The 14,526-nt window shown below is 42.5% G+C and overlaps 1 protein-coding gene across 1 annotated transcript in view; it reads right to left on the bottom strand.

Annotated features, from left to right (window-relative positions):
• The window catches only part of LOC148047225 (pregnancy zone protein-like), a 72,429-nt gene extending 58,286 nt beyond the window's left edge, over positions 1 to 14,143 (bottom strand). The window contains exons 1-5 of the mRNA XM_087711343.1: positions 14,020 to 14,143; positions 9,692 to 9,878; positions 7,885 to 8,092; positions 4,297 to 4,349; positions 2,585 to 2,605 (exon numbers count right to left, since the gene is read on the bottom strand). Coding sequence (XP_087567469.1) covers positions 2,585 to 2,605; positions 4,297 to 4,349; positions 7,885 to 8,092; positions 9,692 to 9,878; positions 14,020 to 14,114 — 564 coding nt within the window. The 5' untranslated portion in view covers positions 14,115 to 14,143. The remainder of the gene's footprint in view (positions 1 to 2,584; positions 2,606 to 4,296; positions 4,350 to 7,884; positions 8,093 to 9,691; positions 9,879 to 14,019) is intronic.
• Between the last annotated feature and the right edge of the window lie 383 nt (positions 14,144 to 14,526).

The raw sequence follows: 14,526 nt of genomic DNA, 5'->3' as shown, positions 1-14,526 counted from the left end.
TGAGCCGAGTTCAGAGCCCTTCCAGATAAAAGTCCATCCCTGGTTATCCACTGCCCTCCCCAAATTTCTTCATTTCCATAGGATAATGCAAGTTTTGTTCCATTGACTGAAGGTCAATGTTTAAGTCCCAATGACTTAGAGTTCATGCTCTGATACGATAGCATGATGCGGAAAAAAATCAAGGCCAGCCAAAATATTTAGATGACCTGGAAGATGTGATAAAATACCATCCATTATCCCTATTCACATAACATCATAGCCAGCAGCTACATTTCTAATGATAGGTTTAATGCAGGAGAACTCCCAAATTGTCCTTTAAACCTATCATAATGGTGACTTCAAGTGATCATTTTTGCATTATTACTAATCTCCAGAAAGCATTGTAGAACACTTTGAAGGAATGGGATTCCAGGATGATGAGCATGACAGAATTATACTCCGGGAATATCTATAACTATTTTTTTTGTATGGAGTCAGAAACACCCAGCCACTTCCAGATTGAAAGGATTAGCCTGTGATATCACCATTGCCCTGGAGATACCCAGCTGGGGTCTCCTTTTATGTCCCCAAAGGGACACAGTGGCTCAGTGACTAAGATGCTGAGCTTGTTGATCAGAAAGGTCGGCAGTTCACTAGTTTGAATCCCTAAGAGCCGCAAAATGGGGTGAGCTCCCTTACCTGTCCCAGCTTCTGCCAACCTAGCAGTTCGAAAGCACGTAAAAAATGCAAGTAAAAAATAGGAACCACCTTTGGTGGGAAGGTAACAGCATTCCGTGGGCCTTTGGCATTAAATCATGCCAGCCACATGATCATGGAGTTGCCTCTTGAAAAAAAAACACCTTTGTTTAGCGTTGCTCACTTATGGATTGAAAATTTGCCAGACCAAAGCACTTACCTGCATAACTACCAGATACACAGATAGTCTTTGACTTATAACTATTCATTTAGTGAAAAAAAGGGACTAATGACCAATTTTCACACTTACAACCATTGTAACATCCCAATGGTTGTGATCAAAATTCAGGCAATCGGCCATAGGCATGTATTTATGACACTTACACTGTCCTGGGATTGCATGGTTACTATTTGTGATTTTCCCAGTCAGCTTCTGAGATGCAAAGTCAGTGGGGAAGCCAGGTTCACTTAACGGCCACATGATTCACTTAATAGCTGTGGCCCCCCAAAATGTCATAAAATAGGGCAAATCACTTGGCAACAGTCTTGCTCAGCAATAGAAATTTTGGGTATAAATTGAGGATTGCCTGTAATCTGCAAAATAGGCGGAGTCCCCTTTTCTCTCTTTCTGCAAACCAGAGATTCCAAGCGCCTTTGTCTCTTCGCTTGCTGGGAAACGGCCCCTCCCTCCCTCCCTCCCTCCCTCCTATAACTCTGGCCTACATTCCACTGGTTCAGTCACTTTTCCACAAAGCTAAATACAGATAATCCTTGATTTACAACCAAGGATCGCTTAGCAACCATTCCAAGTTACTTCAGGCTACCTACAATCAAAATTCAAAGTTCTAACAGTTGCCCCCTTGTCACCTGACCAGGAATTTGGCTCACAGGTGGATTTACAGCCATTTGCGGGATCCCAGTCACGTGACTGCACTTTACGACAGTTTTGTCAAAAAAAAATGGCACTTACTCCTGGTTATCTACAAAACCGCATCCAAAGCAAATCATTGGTTCACTTAACAACTGCCATTAAAAAAAAGGTTGTAAAATCAGGTCAGTCACTGACTCCTTTTGCAATGGATATGACGTAAAACCACGGTGGTAAGTTCAATTACTGTCGTTAGTCGACTAGTTTTATACAGTTAAACTTTGTGGCACCCTATTCCATGTCTCTCATTGGTCTGGTGAAAAGCATTATGAAAGCTCAGGGTTTGGTTTTCAAGCCAGTTGAGGATCTGCCTGAGAGAATGTCTTCGAGCCCTTATTTTATTAGCTTGTGAATCAGAATCATATCTGTTGCAATACTACTTTCTACTGAAAATGTTATTTGATGTAAAGATAAGCATCATCTGACAAAACCTGTTGACAAATGCATGGTAGCCTCTGGTAAATTGTGGCACTGTTTTTAAGTGGCATAAAATCATTTTTATGACCTACAGTAGAATCCTCACAGGTATGTTTGGATACATATGTGTTATTTTGGCTTATATACTACTGCCTTTCCAGAAATTTCCTTGTCAATTTTGATACCAAATTGATTGATCTGTCTTTTCCTGAAGAAGCAGATATTTGCCCTGTTCCAATTTTTTGGCAATTTACTCGTTTTCCAGAATTTCTTAAAGTAGAGTACACAGGGCACAATCCAATTATCTCTAGATACACCAATTTCTTCCAACTAATAGGTACAGTAATTATAATTTTATCATGCCCAAACTGGATCTCTTCCTTCACTGTGCCCCATAACATTTGCTGGATCTCCTTTTTAAACAAAAAGCAAAACTGAAAAGTTGTTGCATGATGACAATTGGGCTTGAATTAAGCTGAAAATTGTGTAATTTTGATACCAGCAAATATAATTTGGGGGTGTAGCAACATCTTTTTATTGTGGTAAGAGAAAAGGAGTACTTACCTGGATGTAAATTAAAGGAATCTGACGGAAATAAAAACAAGAGAGAGAGAAATCAGAAACTACAAGACAATGAATTATAATCTTATACACATGTACACACAAAGAGGAAATGTGAATATATGATATTATAGGTAATGTCTTCTGTTTGTGGGGTAGTGGGGAATTTGCTGCAGTAGGAGCAGGGAAGTCAAATCCTCCTCAGACATAGAAAGTTCTGGGACTGGGCAGCCTATAAATCATATAAATACATAAATAAATAATAAATAAATAAAATAAATTTTGAGTCAGGTCCGGTCTCTCATCCCAACCATCCAATGATTGTTAGGGAACCGGAGAATCAAACAAATGAAGAATGTTTGTACAAATTGGGTATGTCTAGTCTAATGAAAAGAAGGACAAGGGGTGACATGACAGCAGTGTTCCAATATCTAAGGGGCTGCCACTAAGAAGAAGAGGTCAACCTCTTCTCCAAAGAACCTGAAGGCGGAACAAGAAGCAATGGGTGGAAACTAATCAAAGAGAGAAGCAATCTAGAACTGAGAAATTTACTGACAGCGAGAACAACTAAGTAGTGGAACAGCTTGCCTTCAGAAGTTGTGGATGCTCCATCACTGGAGGTTGTTAAGAAGAGACTGGACAGCCATTTGTTTGAAATGATATAGGGTCTCCTGTTTCAACAGGGGGTTGGACTAGAAGACTTCCAAGGTCCCTTCCAGCTCTGGTATTCTATTATCCTTACAGAATTGTCATTGAGGGGAAAATGGGAGGAGGGAGCCACCTTGGGTTCCTGGACAAAAGGTAGTGTACAGAGCTGTTGTGGCCCAGCAGGAGCCGTTGGAGCGGCAAACAGACTCTGATAGCGAGGCAACCTATGAGTCAGCTCTGGAAGATGTGGAGGACCCTGGACAGGGTTCAGACTCCGAGTAGGGACAGAGAGGCTGGTTGGCCACCAGGAGGCACCTGAGGCATGGAGCAGTAGTGAAAGCCAAAGGGAGTTGGTCCCTGACATCAGGCCCTGGAGCAGTGGGGAGGAGCTAAGGGAGTTAGTCCTGGATGCCAGGCAAAGACGGGCAGATAAGCGCTGACAGCAATTATGGAGATATAGAAGATCATTGGGGCCAGGTGGTTGTGATTAAGCTCCTCCCAAGAGAGTATATAAGAAGAGACTTTGGGAGGACGCTTTTTGCAGGACACAACTATTATACTAAAGCTGGAGAAGCTCTGGTGTGTATTTCTTATCTGTGGAAGTCTGGGTTGCTCCCAAAGTCTTGTCGATGTGTTAATTTACTGTGAATAAATTGTCTAGCATTAATCTTGTGTCGGCGTGATTCACCGTACGGAGGGGGGGAGGTCAGAACACAAAGCTAACAAATAATTAATGAAAGAGGGAGCACAAGGACTCAGTTTGTATTACATATATTACTTGCATTTTTTTTTGGCAGATGTCATTTTGATGTCCATTGTGGGTTTCACGGATATGGAAGATCATTGTGGTTACATGTGTGTATGATAAGATGCACATTTATGATATCATTGTAAACCGGGATGTGCTCATTGGCCTAGCCACCTTGACATTTTAAAATATTATTGCAGGAATTACATGAACATAGGAAAGATTTTTTAAAATTATGCCAAGGTGAATGAATCCTCAGTGAATGCTGTAGCCTTCCAGGAAAGGGAATGAGCAGTCATTGTACTCTGTCATAGCCTACCTTCTTATTTATGATACGGAAGTCTTCCCGCAGACAGACAATGCGAATCTTCACTGTGAAAGGAAGAGGGACAGTATTGGCTTTGTGGCCACGTACATCTGGAACCCAGCTTGGATAGTAGCCCCAGATTCCTCCCAGGCATTTCTATCACACCATTCATAGATTTGGATTGAAGGGAGAAGTCATCTATTCATCTAATGGGTACAAGATCAAGCCAGAATGGAATCTGCAGGGTGATTGACACCAAGGGAAGTGCTTATTTGATTTATTGACTCATATTAGAAATTCTGTATATATAAAGCACCACACAGCAAACAATGAGTACAGTCACTATGTGCTTTACTGCTCAAATATATTCTGTGACAGGAAACAGGAAACTCTACTCAGAACCAGAAAGCATAGAGATCCAAACTATCGCCATTTACTGGCTGAATACTACTGTAGTTGTTGCATAGAATTCCCAACAATTAATTCCAACAGCTCATTCATTGCAGAATGTCTACCCTGTTTTCCTTTGTGAAACTTGTGACAAATGATCTGTTAAAACATTCAGATTTTAAAAACCCGAACAGATCCCCCTATAATGGAATAAAAAAAGTATCTTCAACATGTGCCCAAAAATTAATTGGAGGTGATCTGGTCCTCCAGTGGGAAGTAATTCCGACATGAGGGGAATCCATAGAAAAAGCTTGTTTTCATGCTCTTAGTCATCTTTTATGATTACTGTCATTCCTTTTCAAACCTTTCTACCATCCCTCAGACAGATTTGTTCAGAGAGGCAGTTCTCCCAGTAACTGGGGACCAAGGCATGCAGGGTGATATGGGGCAAACCCAGGCACTTTTAATTGGCCTCCAAAAACCCAGTGGCAACCAGTGAAGATTTCTGGGGCAGGTATGGCAAATTGAAAACATTTCTGCAAAAGTGGAACCAATCACAGCAGCAAAGACCAAATAAGATTACCAATTCCTTACAACCCTTCTGGATAAGGAGAGGATAGGAGATCACCCACATGTGCTCCAGATGGCTGTCCCTAGCAGGACCGTGGTTTTCCGCAGGTTGGAGTGCCAGAAGACAAAGGGATTGACTATCTTGTTTGCAGTCACAACGAAGCCTTTTAAAGGACACTAAGTTTGCAAGCCTCACTTTCTAATCGCTTTCAGAAATTGCCTATTAACCATCTTAAAAAGCAATCACCATATCTTCTGCTAACCAGGCACCATTCATATTGCTGAAGCTTCTCCACTTTACCAGCAAGCTGGCAGCTACCTTCTGAAGCAAATGAAGCTTCTGGATAATTGTCCAAGGGGACTCAAAACTGAGCACACTACAGCAGTCCAAATTCAAATAATTTCAAATTTCTCACTGCAGGAGGCATCATTACTGCTGCAGTGGAGTGAAGGGTTCCCAGGCTATTGGTTACTAAATCAGAAGCCCTGATTTTATGATTGTATCTCAGGAGGCACAAAAAATATTGTATCAAGGGCATCTGCAGGGTACATGGATCAAACGTCTCCCAAATAGTAGGTGAGATATACTGATATAACCTCTATCTCTGTTTGCAAAAGTACTAACCAGGTCCAACACAAGGCCACTTTGATCAAGTTGACCAAATGTAGCCATCTGTTTAGACTCTTTGTGTGTGTGAATGTGGGTGCCTTTGACTCTGGTTGGACAACCATTTGTCTAATTGAACAACCATTTGACTGAAATTTGTGACGTTTTCTCCCTTCATGGAGCTGAGGTGGGGGTGGCCTGCACGTGATGCATCTGGACTGCAGGCCGCCAGTTTGACATCCCTGGTTTAGGGTTTCCTGCTTGAGCAGGGTTTGGACTAGAAGACCTCCAAGGTCCCTACCAACTCTGTTATTCTGACTCAGCATTTACTTCTGAAGCCTGCCCAAAGTAGTCCCTGCAGTTTTTTAACTTATAAAGCCCTTCATGGTATTGGATCTGGGTACTTGAGAGACTGCCTGCTGCCAATTACCTCCCAAAGACCCATTAGATCACACAGGGTTGGCCTCCTCCGGATTCCGTCTACTAGCCAATGCCACCTGGCTACTACCCGGGGGAGGGCCTTCTCTGTGGCAGCTCCGGCCCTCTGGAACGAACTCCCCGCAGGGATTCGGACCCTCACCTCTCTCCAGGCCTACCGAAAAGCCATCAAAAGCTGGCTTTGCCGGCAGGCCTGGGGTTGATGAGTTCCCTCCCCTCTCGACTTGTGTGGTTGCGTGATTCTTGCTTATTTTAAAATTCCGTATTCTGTTCTATGTTCCCCTTTTCCCCTTTTGAGTTGTTTGCCACCCTGAGTCCCTCCCGGAGAAGGGCGGCATACAAATAATAAAATTCAATTCAATTCAATTCAATTTTAAGAAGATTTCAGAAAGGATTTGCCAGTGCCTGCTTCCCAGGGCTGACAAAGAACGACTGTCCCAGTTAGCTTTGTGCATAAGGCAGGACTAGAATTAATGGTCCCCTCAGGTTCTAGCCTGGTGCCTTAACCACTGCACCAAACTGCCTCTAGCACATGTGAAATATCGCAGAACAATCTGCCTTAGGAAAAGAAAGCTCATCTGTAAAAGAACCAGTGAGTGGATTTCTCACAGAAATAAGAAATTTCCAATGGTTTGGAGGGGGCACTATCTTGGCAAGGAACCACAGATAGTCCTTGTGACAACTTTTAGCAACCATTCCAAATTGCAACAGTGCTGAAAAAAAGTGTCTTGCAGCCATTCCTCAAACAACCATCACAGCATCCCCATGGTCACGCGATTGCCATTTCAGCACTTGACAACTAGCCTGTACTTATGATGGTTGCGGCATGGCCGGATCACATGGAGACATTGGTGACCTTCCCAGCTAGCTTCCAGCAAGCAAAATCAAGGTGGAGGAAAGCCAGATTCCTGATTCACAGGTATTCCTTGAGTTTTGACAGATTAATTAGCAACCATTCAACTCCCCCCCCCCAAAATATTTACAACCCGGTTCCAAAGTTACGTATGTTGCAGCACCACAGTGGCCATTCAACTTTACAACCAACTGTAGAGATGCTGCAACATGGCTATTTCAGAAAAGCCATGGGAAATGGGGTGGAGAGGAGTAAGTGGAATCGGGGCACTGGCAAAGCAGGCCCAGTCTATGGAGACCTGACGGGGTAGGATAGGATGGGGAAGCAACTGTGTGGACCCCAGGGGAGCTTGAGGTAATCTCAGTGGATCAGAGGAAGCCTTGGGTGGCCTACTCCGGCACCAGGACATGCATGGACTTCCCCACCCCGAGCGACCTCATGTGCATTTAACGACATACGCAATCAATTAGCGAATGCATTGGGGAAAGCAGGGAGTGATCACATTCATTTAACATGATTCAATCAAATGAATCCTTGGGCTATGAATGTCATTAGTAGGCTCTATTACATTCGTCACTCGAGGATTACCTGTAGCTGCAGTGGTTCACTTAAGAGCCATGGCAAAAAAAAGATGGTAAAATCAAGCACGACTCACTTAACTTGCTTAGCAACAGAAATTCTGATCCCAGTTGTGATTATACCCCTATTTCTACAATTTCTCTACTGGAAGGACCTCACTTACCTTCCTGTCCTGGCTTGTAGATGGGCTTGTCTGTCTGAACAACAAGTAGTTCACTTGGGTTTCTGATTGTGACCAGTTCATGTTGCACTATGTTCAACGTTTTTCCCTTCAGTACCACCCTGAGAAGATCCTTGTGGAGCCCTCTAGAGTTGTAATATCTTGCAAAAGAGCTTGGAGAACTGCTTGAGGAACGAGTCAACTCGGGAAGCTGGAGAACAAACAAAGGTAGCAGTGTGAGGATTTTTCACAGTTCCTATTGCAAGGCCCTCTTGCTTCACTTCCTGGAGCAGGAGGGCAAAAAAAGTCAAGATGGAGGCTACAACAATGCCATTGAAGCCCTGCCCTTTTTATATGAATAGCAGTAGCACTTAGACTTATATAATGCCTTTTACAGCCCCCTCTAAACAGTTTACAGAATCAGCCTGTTGTCCCCAATGATCGGGATCCTCGTTTTATTGACCTTGGAAGGATGAGTCAACCTTGAGCCGGTGAGGATCGAACTGCCAAACTGTTGGTAGTTGGTAGTCGGCAGAATTAGTCTGCAATACTGCATTCTAACCATTGTGTCCGCAAGCTGCTATGAATTGTTAACACATGTATAGCAAGGGGAAAATTTGGTACAGCTGATCACAGAATTACTTTAAAAATCTTTTCAGATTTAATATATGATACCTATTTCATTTTACGGTTTACGGTTTACGGTTTATTAGGATTTGTATGCCGCCCACTCTCGAGAGACTCAGGGCAGCTTACAGATAAAGCAGGAAGGGGGAACATATAAAAATTAAAAGGAACAGACATTAAAATTCCACAACATTCATATAGCTTAGAATGGGGCTGGATAAATCAACAGCCCCAGGCCTGCCGGAACAGCCAGGTCTTAATCTCTTTGCGGAAGGCCGGAAGAGTAGTAAGGGTCTGGATCTCCACGGGGAGATTGTTCCATGGGGCATTTTAGGTGACATATTTCATTTCAAAGATTGTAATGTCAAATGGCATGGCCTAAGGTCCCTGACCGCCAGTCACACCGACAACAATACTGGCTTGCCTGGGACAAAGCCGAAGGCATCACCCATGCCAAAACCCATGAATTTACCAAAGCCTGGCATTCTACCAATGAGTCCATCAGCAAACATGTTGACTTAGAACCAGGATATGAACCAATAAGAAAATGGATCATCCAGACAGAACTCAATGAATCAATGACAGAACTGACCACCCCCTCACTAGTTGAATTTTGGGCCTCACAGAAACCCTTCAGAGTTACAACACCAGAATCAGTCAAAAGACCAACTAACCACTCAGGACCTACCGGTATTTAAATGAACAAGACATTTCCCCTAAAACCCCACTGAAGTTGTTATCTAGGTTGGTAACAAAATGTCCAGCCTCCAAGCAACAAACCTGCAGTACAAACACTGCCTAAATCTACAACTGGAGATATGAATATTCTCTACAATAGATTTTAATGCTTAAATTTATCCTTGCACAGACAATCAGTACAAGATTATGATCGCTAATGCTGATTTCCTTTATCTGTTCCTTTATCTTGGTTGTGCTAGTATTTTATCACATCTACTTAATTATACTTTGTATTTTTTTTCTAATTCAGTTTGTCATTGACCAAATAGCATTTCTTTTTCTGTGTTCCTTTTGAAATGATCCTGAAATTTATTTGCACCCTAAAATTGAATGTGTTTGGTTTTGCGATCACATCACACTGGTGGCTCCTATTTAGCCACTTTGGGAAGAAAAGTAGAATAAATACAACATATTTATATGACACGTTCAAGTAAGGAGCTCCTACCTGGAATGAAACACATTGGAAGATGTCCTTCCCAGCCGCCATCTCCACTTCAGCCAAGCTTATGTTCTTGTCCTCAAATTCTAGGGTGATACTCAAAGTCACGGTCTCGTTCAAATGGATCATCTGGACACAAACATTCTCAGAGGTCTTTGTCCGAATTTCAGAGGGCACCAGGATCAAGTATTGCCTGGAAAGCAGGAAAGTCAAAAGGATTTATCAAGTGAGTGACATGGATGCCCTGTAACGGGGGCAGGTTTCACTACAGAAAGTTACCACCCATGCATCTAAAATAATTTTCTTGATGTCGATGGGGCGAAGGAAGGAAGGCTGGCTCTTAATGGCTACATGCATTAACATTTCTTGTCTCCTAAGAGGTGCTGGCAATTTGCAAGAAAAATCACTGTTCCTTCTCTCAGTACTATTGCACCTGGGTAAATAGATTTGGTGGGCTGTTTTGCCCCAAACCAGTCAAACTTGTTTAAATGAAGAAGTGATCGAGCAGAAGATATGAATATTTTGCCACTTGGTACATAGTACCTATCTCAGAATGATTGCCCTTAGATTCGAAAAGTTATTTCTGTTCTCTTATCTAAATGGAATAATGCTCTCTGTTTCTTGTCAAAGTAGGTTCACCTTGGCTAGTTTGAAACAACTAGCCAGGACAATCTGTCTCCAGTTAAATGTCTAATGTCCTGATTGAAATACCATGGGAGGGTATGAGTTCTACCATGAGAAGGTAGCATGAAGACTAAAGGAACTGGGCAGGATGATTAAATATGAGATGATAGTAGGTGAAATCAACTTTTGGAAGCTTACTGTCCTAGAGCAGCAGATGGAATCCCTGCTTAAACAGAACTTAACAGAACAACAGAGTTGGAAGGGACCTTGAGGTCTTCTAATCCGTGCATGCGCAGCAGAGACCCAAAGACCAGCCAGCTGGTGGGAAGCACAAACATATGCACAGCAGAGCTGAACTGTGGTGGCGGCTCACATGCCCACAGAGAGGATGCTGTGTTCATCATCACGGCCCTATACTATTCCGGACAAATGGCTGTCAATCTCTTGGACTACTCAGGTGACCCTGAGGACACAGATAAACCTCCAAGTGGCCTCAAGGACTCTCTGAAAAGAATGCAAATGACCAGCTGTCTGCAAGAAATATAAATCCTTCCATTCCCTACCATCCATTAAGAGCTGAAGAAGCTTCTTGGATGAGAAGTGAAACATCTTGAAAGAAAAACAAGAAAATCCAGTTGCCTCTTGAAAAAGCTTCTTTGGGATAACCATGATCTGGATGACTGAGAATCTCCACAGACAATTGGACTGGATCTTTGATTAAATTTTTGCCATGAACTTGTCGATTGATTTTGGTAAGAAAACTGTATAACCATGCTGCTTTGTAAATTGGCAGGGCAAAAAAAATTGGGAATGGAAATCAGTGGAGCCAAACTGCTTATTCCTCTAAATTTACCAATTTTTATCAACCCAAGGAATTAGTAGATAAAATAGGTTCCACCACAAAACCACGTTCGACTGAAGGGCGTTCGACGAAACTGCGTAGCTGACGTCATCACAGGGCGACAACAGTGCAGAGACAGAAGCACGCTGTAAACGCTAAACCTAAAATTAACCCCTAAACCTAAACCTAACCCCCCTAAACCTAATCCTAAACCTAACCCTAAACCTAACCCTTAACCTAACCCTAAACCTAATCCTAACCCTTAACCTAACCCTAAACGTAACCCTAAACGTAACCCTAAACCTAACCCTTACCTTAATTTGAATCAGCTTGCTTTCAAAGCGCTATTTAAAGCGCCTTCTTTCTCCGCGCTCACTGTTGTTGCCCTGTTGATGACGTCAGCGACACGGTTTAATCGGGCACGCTTTAGTTGAGCGTGGTTTTGTCGTGCCATGGATAAAATATTCTGAGCACAAATTTATAGTTTAGCTTCATCTTCTAGGAAATGAAAGCACTTCTGAAAGTCTACATTTTGCTAAGGAAAGTCAGTTGATTAACTGAACTACCGTAGGCAAATGACTTTACAGGGTCCTAAATTCCATAACCAAGTATGCTGACCTCAATTGGCTGCTTAACTTCTTTAACTAGATCAGTGAGATTCTGTGATTATATTCCTACAACCTGCTAAAAATAGGTTTAATCTTGGTTAGGTGTCTTTGTGATCTAGCCTGTTGGCAAACCCATCCTGGCTGATTGTTGATTGAGCAAATCCAGAATACAGTAACCAGATAAAGGTTGTGAGAACCCAGCTATCTTGTTAATTCCTCCATGATCTCAATGGGAAGATATGCACATGATGAGTGAGACAGGGGGACACACAACTGTCCACAGAATGAGACCTCATTTTATTGCACTAATTGAGAGGAGGGAAATCTCCATTTTGCAGGAACATCTCTTGGATTACAGCTGTGTTTCTCAACCTCTGTGTAGACTTCATAGGTGTGGACTTCAACTCCCAGAATTCCCCAGACAACCATCGGAAATTAGATCCCCCACAATTCTATAAAAACCCAATTTAAAGTGCCTGCAAATCCAAAGAGCAAACTTACTAGTCACCAAGGTCCAGACATTTTTCATGCAATAACCCCCCCCAAATCTGTTTTTTTTTTAAAAAACTAGATTCTGCTTTCTGCTCATGTTTTGAATCATTAACTCTTTGTAAAATATAACTAAACAGGATTTTGGACCTGCATTAGGATAACCAAGGTATGTTGTCACCTTAATTTGTTATTTTGGATCTTCCCAGGTTCTATCAACCCAGCCTACCTGATTAGCCATGGTTTAATAGATTTTGGAAACCCAGGAAAATATTATTTCTGAAGCCCTAATTTAATCATCTTTATGGAACTCTTTGTGTATTTGACTGGCTGTGGCTCAAAAATAGGCACCAACAAAAAATTTTCTTGAAATATGAGACAGTGAAGTTTCATAATCTGAATTTCCCTCCTTACATTGGGCTCTGGAATAAATTCCTACCGGTAAAGCATTTGGGATTGAAATGGCCAAAGGGGCTTTGGAATGCAACAACAAAATCCAGCAAAAAGACACAGCTGCTTTAAAGAGTTGTGGATAAGACCTGCATTAATACCCCATCACTTTTTGCCTTTGAATGTTAAGCATTACGTAGCCATAGCAAATGCATTAGGAACATCTGTTTCACCTAATGGGGAAAAAACCCACTGGTTCCTCTTAACTAGTTTTTGAAAGTTTACAAAGACCAACTTAAATGTCTTTCGGGCAACTCATGAGAATTCTAGCTTCCTAATCTGTAACTTTTTAAGAAGAGATTGGACAACCATTTGTCTAAAGTGGTGTAGGGTTTCCTACCTAAGCAGGGGGTTGGACTAGAAGACCTCCAAGATCCCTTCCAACTCTGTTATTCTATTCTCCTCCTGGCCCCAGAGTTTGTGGGCTGATCTTTAATTAATTTCTCTAATCCTCTGGGCTGTACAAAACCAACTGTTGCCAAGCTGGGGCAGCAGTTATACAATGGCTTCACTGTTGATTGTCTACGTGGCACGACAAAACCGCGTTCGACTAAGCTGCACCCGATTAAACTGCGTTGCTGATGTCATCAACAGGGTGACAACAGCCAGTGCGGAGAAAGAAGGGCGCTTTAAATAGCGCTTTGAAAGCAAGCCGATTCAACTTAAGGTAAGGGTTAGGTTTAGGGTTAGGTTTAGGGTTAGGGTTAGGTTAAGGGTTAGGGTTAGGGTTAGGGTTAGATTAAGGGTTAGGGTTAGGTTTAGGGTTAGGTTAAGGGTTAGGATTAGGTTAAGGGTTAGGTTTAGGGTTAGGGTTAGATTAAGGGTTAGGGTTAGGTTTAGGGTTAGGTTAAGGGTTAGGATTAGGTTAAGGGTTAGGTTAGGGTTAGGTTTAGGGTTAGGTTTAGGGTTAGGGTTAGATTAAGGGTTAGGGTTAGGTTTAGGGTTAGGTTAAGGGTTAGGATTAGGTTAAGGGTTAGGTTTAGGGTTAGGTTTAGGGTTAGGTTTAGGGTTAGGTTAAGGGTTAGGTTTAGGGTTAGGGTTAGGGTTAGGTTTAGGATTAGGTTTAGGGGGGTTAGGTTTAGGTTTAGGGGTTAATTTTAGGTTTACAGCGTGCTTCTGTCTCCGCGCTGTTGTTGTGCTGTTGATGACGTCAGCTACGCGGTTTCGTCGAGCACGGTTTAGTCGAACGCGGTTTTGTGGTGGAACCGATTGTCTACATTCCCTACTTGCAAACCTGCAAAGAAGAAAAAGGAAGGACAAAGCCGCAAGTGGAGATTTGGTGAGGAAAGAAGGAAGACAAGAAGGTCCAACAAGCATCTTACGGTTCAGTGTTATCGGCCAAAGAAAACCAAGGAGGAAGAATCACTAGCAGCAGCAGGGAGAGCATAGGCATCCTCCAGATCCATCCCTTCCCCATGGTGGTTGGATGCCTGATGTGCAAAGCAAAGGCCTCTGACCATTCTCCCCACTGCTACTTATGCTGACAATCTGCAAACAGAGAAGATAAGAAATTAGTTGGAACAGATTGCAACAGCCAATTCTGTTTGCATTAATTGATCTTTCACATTGCTGAGGGGGGGGGGGAGAATTAAATTGAGATAACTAAATTGCCAAATTCTTTTCCAGCAGCTGCTCTGCCTTATCAGTGAAAGTTAGAGAAATTGGCTGAGTAAGTTAACTTCCAACCAGCTCATATTTGCCTAGCAGCAACACTGCCCACCTTCTAACTAACTGATGCCATGATTTTCCGTCTGTAACCCTTTAAAACCCACAGCCTTAGAACGGATCTCTGTGCTTGCTTTGGAAACTTTAATCACATGTGCCCTTTT

This window comes from Thamnophis sirtalis, unplaced genomic scaffold, assembly GCF_051295495.1.
Source record: "Thamnophis sirtalis isolate CommonGarterSnake01/CBP01778 unplaced genomic scaffold, rThaSir2_p1.2 scaffold_3, whole genome shotgun sequence".
Taxonomy (NCBI): Eukaryota; Metazoa; Chordata; class Lepidosauria; order Squamata; family Natricidae; genus Thamnophis; species Thamnophis sirtalis.
The sequence above is the reverse complement of the archived record's forward strand: the minus strand, read 5'-3'. Positions and strand labels throughout refer to the sequence as shown.